Below are 6000 nucleotides of genomic sequence, written 5' to 3' on the forward strand. Positions count from 1 at the left end.
AAAAAAAAGGGATAGTATAATTTGTCTTGTCAGGTGCAGTAGCAAAGAAAAACAGTTTTGATATATTTTTGTGGAAGAAAAAAAAAAACACTTTTGAGAACTTAAGAGAAAAAGAGAAAATCCAACAGGCAACAATGTTCAGGAGAATTATAGGGAAAGTTTTTGTTATACTTAAATCCTCATGCATGATACAATGTGTGCTCTAGCTCACTTAGAGCTCTGAATTAGCCTACAGTGTTTCCAGTGATACAGAGTTTGTAAAATATAATCTTAACAGAAAGGAATACTTTGGTTCCAACAGGAGACATAAAGCAGCTTCAAAGTTGGGTGCCTGGCTGCAACCCAGAGCTGCTGGTTGCTTAAATGCACTTTCAGATGTCTGGAGCCAGCTAGCTGGAATATAGCAAGGGGGCAGGGGGGGAAAGAAGTTTAAGTCCTTCCCTAAGCATCTTGGTGGGCACAGGATGGACATGCTCCTGTCCACTCAAGACTGGTCACCTTGTTTCAAAAACTTGAACCAGACTAATTGTTCACTATTGAAATAATGATTGTATCTGGCCTTGAAGCCTTTTGGATTTCAGTCCATTTTCTGTTGGAGATTGTTACTGTGCTTTACTTTTTCAGTCTCTGAAATGAAGAACACTAATTTGGTTTGCTGTAAAATTTTTTTGAGTAAGTCTCTTTGTGTATGGATTATTTTCTGAACATGAATGTACACTATACTATTGTTATTATTATTTTTAATCTGTACCAACAGTGAAGCATACTCAAGCAGTTTAGATGGAACAGTGATTGCTTGGAACATCAGCACTCTGAAAGTCAACAGTGTCTTTCAGCTGCCTTGCCAAAATCTCACTTCTATCAAGCTTCATAATGACCAACTGTGGTGCTGTAAGTTCATTCCTCAAATAATTAAAAAAAAAATTTACATCTTCATATAATATGGTGTTTCATTAGACAGAACAATACATTTATCTCAATCTCAGATTTACATGTACATGATGTTCTTCCCCCATTCTCCTCTTAGTCTGTGTAAGCAGCCTTCTGTAGGTAAGGTCTCCAAAACCCTTACATGGGTGGCTAGTTTGGGTCACTCCTGGAGGTATTGCCCCTGCTGCAGGATGAGACTTCTGGCTATGCTGTATTTGTCTGACTTCCCCTAGCGATGCCTGTAAATTGGAATGGAAAACTTAGAAAAAGTAATCCTAAAAGTGTAGAGGAGCAACAGGCGGTTGCAAATTGCACTGGGTATTTCAGCTAGACTTTATGGTCTGATTTGGTAATCCCCTGACCTGTGTTTTGGCCACTTGTAGAAACTTGTCATCCCCTTTGTAGGAGTTTAAACAAATAAAGTAAAGCTTTGTGCTAGGGTAAAGGATCATCTTGAAGTCGTTTCATAAATAGTGACCGATTCAAGAATTTTGCACTGATTCTCAGTACTGCCAAACACAAGACTCTGGATCCAAACATACCTTCACAGCACAGCAGCTAAAGCCTTGGGAAATTCCTGGTCCTGCTGTGGGCAGTAGCGATGCTGCCGTTGCTGTGGTGGGTAAAGATTCAGCCTTGTTAACTTTGGTCTCAGTTCTGTAGGTGAAAATAACTGTGTATATGAGATGTCCTGATTTTAAGGAGTTTGTTTCTTCTCCTCTCATTATTTTTGGACTCTAAACTAACAGGTGTATGCACTGCAGAATAGCAACCAGCATTTGGAGAAAGAACACATCTGAAAAATAGATCCTGTGAAAGTAGTGCTGTGAAGAAGTAACTCAAAGATTTCACTCTTGGTTGAGAAACAATACATCCATTTTATTTTGCCTTTTTTCTCCATGATTTATGGACATGGAGGAAGTAGGCACTTCTGTTACTAACCCTTTATTTTTAATATTGAAGGTACTGGAAGTTGCATACTTGCAGTGTCAACTCATGAATTTCAACTACAGATGAAAATTGAGCATCACCTGAAGGATGTGTGTTCCTATTTTCTCTGCTTCCAGCTCTTCCCTGAGGTATTTATTAAACTGTTAATAGAGTTTAAAGGAAGCATGACTATGTGGCATTACAAGCCACAGTTACTTATCACAATATACTTCCTATCAGCGGTGCTAACGTTAAATGTATTTTTCTGTGCTTTAGAGAGATGAAGCGTGGGCATCTTATTCAGGGAGTAGTGACCTGTATGTTTGGAACACCAAAGACTTTTCAAGTACACCTCAAAAGATTCATCTTCAGGATTGCTCTGAGATTACTTGTATGATAAGAGTTAAAAATCAGGTGAGAGACGTTTGGACTGTTTTTGCCTGTTGTGGAATTCTTTACTAAAGTTTTGGTTGTTTGCAGCTCTCGTGGGCTGTCATTGGTTGGTTTCCTTACTGGGTGTTTGCATACGTACTGGTTTGAAATGTTGATTCCTCTTTGAAATCAGAGAAGCTAATGACTGCCTAGCACAACTGGCTGTTGCAGGAATACCCCAAAATGCATGTCAAGCTAAAAATCCTCATCAGTAATTAAATGCCTGGTGACTTTCATTAGCTGTTGACATTTTCAGGGAACCGTAGAACCTGAAAGTTTAGGTCCCTTGCTATTTGATCTCAGGGCTCCTAAGACTAAGCCTTGGAAAAGGTTAATAGACAAACAATAAATGCCAATTAGCTGTCCTATTTTGGTAGATGACCTTTCTGTAGTTTGCTTACCACATTCCTAACTCAACAGAGACCAAAGGAGCCAACGGTTTCCTACCTTAGCATCTCATGTCCCTCCCGTTACTGGCCTCGGGCTGTCTACCTGCCTTTTCTGCATGGTATCAGTAGCTGTGCAACTGACTGTAGTGTGATACCACATGAACAGATTTAGGGTTAATTTGCAAATAACTAATATATATCTATTGGGAAAGCAACTTTCTGAATCTTTTTCTCAGATTTTCCCTCCTTCCTTCCTCAAAAATGATTTTTTTTTTTTTGTTCCTGAAGTGCCTTATGAAATAGGGAAACTTTCTGTGTATTCAGCCCTTGGTTAGATTTATGAACTAAGATGGAAAAACCTTTTGAGATATCCTTCCCCAAAGTAGAGATGGATATATTTAACCCCCATTTTAAGGGAGTTGGAGGATTGTTTAGAAACCCCAAGGCATTAAGCTCTCTTTTGTTCTACATAAAAACTTTGTTCCTTTTCTCTTTCACTTATTCCCCACCCAGCTGCACCTTAACTAACATTGTAGTCCAATTTATAGATACAAAAGGAACAACTGGAAAATATCCCTGTGTGATCCATCTCCTGAGCCTGAGTGTTCCATGCACCATCTTTCAGCCTGCCGACAGCTCGGCAGCCTCAGTTGTCCAAGGAGGGGTCTGGAGCTTGTTGTAGTAGCTGGAACACCCATACTCCTTGTCTACACAACGTTTACAGTTACTGAGAATGAACTTGCAGCCTGGTAAAGGCTAACAACAACATTGTCTGCCACAGGCTCACTTTTAAGTGCTTTAATTAAAAACAAGCCATTGTTTGTCTTTGAAGAAACCTGAGACAAACCCAATTGCATAACATGCCTATCTGAAATAGGACGCTTTCTGGCTGGCAAGCCTTGCTGATGCACAGCAGTGAGTGCTTACCCTGTACAAAACATATGCCCAAGAAGACCACAGCTGTCTTCTGCTGGGCTGGACCAGGTGCATCTGACCCCCTGTTCTACCTCCAACAGCGACGCTGCGCAGGGAGAGCGTGTGAACCTGGCCTGTATTCCCCTCAAGCTCCTTAACTGTCCGTTGGTCTTGTTTAGGGGTAACTAAAGTGTGCACCTCTGTCTCAGTCTTTTATTATCTATTTTTGGATCTGATTTCATTTTGAACTTGCAGGTACCACAGTTTCCTGTAGCAGCAGGTTCTGGAAGTTCACTGCCAGCCCTGTACAGAGAAGTACTTTCTTCTAAGTGAAACTGAACCCTTACTGGTTTCCACGTGTCTCTTACTTCTCTAATTGTGGGATGTGTTGAACACTGGTTCTACATTCTTCTTCTCTGCACTTTTTGTGATTTTGCAAACCTTAATGTGATCCCTCCTTAGCTGCCTTCTCTCCCGCTTAAGGAGTCTTGGCTTTTGCCATCTTTGCTTATATGACAGCTGTTCCTTTCTCTTGATAGTTTTAGTTACCCTTCCCTGGATTTTCTCTGCTCTTGCAGTGCAGAAAGCAGAACTGCACACAGCACTCGAGATACGGGCATGCTGTGGTTTATACAGTGGTAAAGTGACACCTTCTGTCTTATTTTCTGCACTGGGAACCAAAAACAAGTCGAGCTGCTGAGGTGAGCAGCTCTAGTGCTGGCATGATCAGCTGTGGAGCACTCTAGCACGGTGCACAGGGGGGTTTTCCTGAACGGGGGAAACCTCAGGGGAGAAGAGCAAGAGAGAACCCTCACTGCATCAATGTGACACGTAAAACTCCTCGACTGTGTCCTAGACTGAAATGTAAAGTAGTAAAAATGATTGTGGTTTTGTTTTGATTTTTCTCCAGGTGTGGGTTGGCAGCAGCGGAAGATCGCAAGGCAAAAGCAAAGGGAAGATCTATGTGGTCAGTGCTGAGAAGAAGACTGTGGAGAAAGAGTTGGTTGGTCACGGCGACACAGTAAAGGCGCTGTGCTCGGCAGAGGACAGATACGTCCTCAGCGGCTCTGGAAAGGAAGAAGGGAAGATTGCCATTTGGAAAGCTGAATAGTTAAGCTCTTCAAAATCCGTCTACCTGTGCTAGCAAAAAGTGAAGACCTCAGGCTGTGTTTACTCCAGCATTTTGCATATAATTCAACCACCCATCAGTGTTAGTTTTGTATTTATTATTTTAATGCCTACGTTGTTGTAGAAAATCAAAATAGAAGCGAATCTCTCCTCGCACCTTGTGCTGCTCCTGCATGTTGGATAAAGAATCAGAAATGTGAATAGAGGGGTCGCTCGCTTTAAACTTGACCTGTGCTGTTGTGAAGAGTCAGGGAGCTGAAGCCAGCTCAGGAATTCCACCAGAGCTCCTTTGGGGCAGTGCGTGGGTTGCCTGAAAAGTGGGATTTGATACTGTATTTACAGCTCATAACAGCTGGAAGCCGTCACCGAAAAGAAAAAACTAAGTGCATTTGTTGGATTTATGGAGTTACTGTAAATGCTGAGTATCTTCTGAGCTAGCAGCTACATTTAGCTGGGAAGACTGTCCCTTACACCGTGTGTATATTTATGGTGCTGTAGTTAAAGTGTAGACAGACAGGCTCTCCCTGACAGCACTGAAAGCTCCCTGCTGGTGAAACAAGATACTTGGATATTCTTAAGGACAATTTTACTTTTTTAAACTTGTTTTTCGTTTAAAAACAATGCACAGCACTTGGCGTTTGTAACAGTTTGTGAAACCGATGGGTTTTTTTTATCTGAAGCACTTAATTTATTTAATTTCCATATATATTATACTTACTTTTGGAAACAACCTTTAATTACTGTGCAAACAACCCTCTCCCACTCCTCCCTTCAGTTGACGTTTCTGTAATCAGAGGAACTGCTGTTATTTTGTGTAGAACCTGCTTCATTTTTTAGTACTGCAGTCATCAAACTCCTCTTTAATTACTGAAGCCAGCATCGTCAGATTGCAGCCTAGAGGATTCTCTTGAGCAGCGTTCCCTAATCCCTTCCTGATGTACACTGGTTTTTCCATTGAAGACAATTATCTACAAGTAAAGCAATAAATCTATGCAGAATAGTTTTATCTATATCAGTGCTGAGTAAAGCAGAATACAATATTTAAAATATTGTAAATAGAAGGAAAAAACGGGCTGCTACTTTTGTTAATAAATATAAAAGAGTATAATGGAAGCATAAACTACTGGAAATACACTCCATGTCATATTCCTAACTCTTTCAATGTGCTGATGAAAGGTTTTATCATATGATGGTAACTGAAATTTTAACTTTTTAGTGTTTGGTTGGTTTTTTTTTTTTCCAATTTAAGATTATTAAACACTATATTGATACTCTG

At 40.5% G+C, this 6000-nt stretch overlaps 1 protein-coding gene across 2 annotated transcripts in view; it reads left to right on the forward strand.

Annotated features, from left to right (window-relative positions):
* DENND3 (DENN domain containing 3) overlaps positions 1 to 6000 on the forward strand; it is a 42182-nt gene extending 36182 nt beyond the window's left edge. For both annotated transcript variants that reach the window (XM_074888750.1, XM_074888755.1), the window contains exons 20-23: positions 758 to 891; positions 1894 to 2009; positions 2137 to 2274; positions 4507 to 6000. In XM_074888750.1, coding sequence (XP_074744851.1) covers positions 758 to 891; positions 1894 to 2009; positions 2137 to 2274; positions 4507 to 4707 — 589 coding nt within the window. In that variant the 3' untranslated portion in view covers positions 4708 to 6000. The remainder of the gene's footprint in view (positions 1 to 757; positions 892 to 1893; positions 2010 to 2136; positions 2275 to 4506) is intronic.

The sequence above is a fragment of the Strix uralensis genome, chromosome 1 (assembly GCF_047716275.1).
Source record: "Strix uralensis isolate ZFMK-TIS-50842 chromosome 1, bStrUra1, whole genome shotgun sequence".
Classification (NCBI taxonomy): Eukaryota; Metazoa; Chordata; class Aves; order Strigiformes; family Strigidae; genus Strix; species Strix uralensis.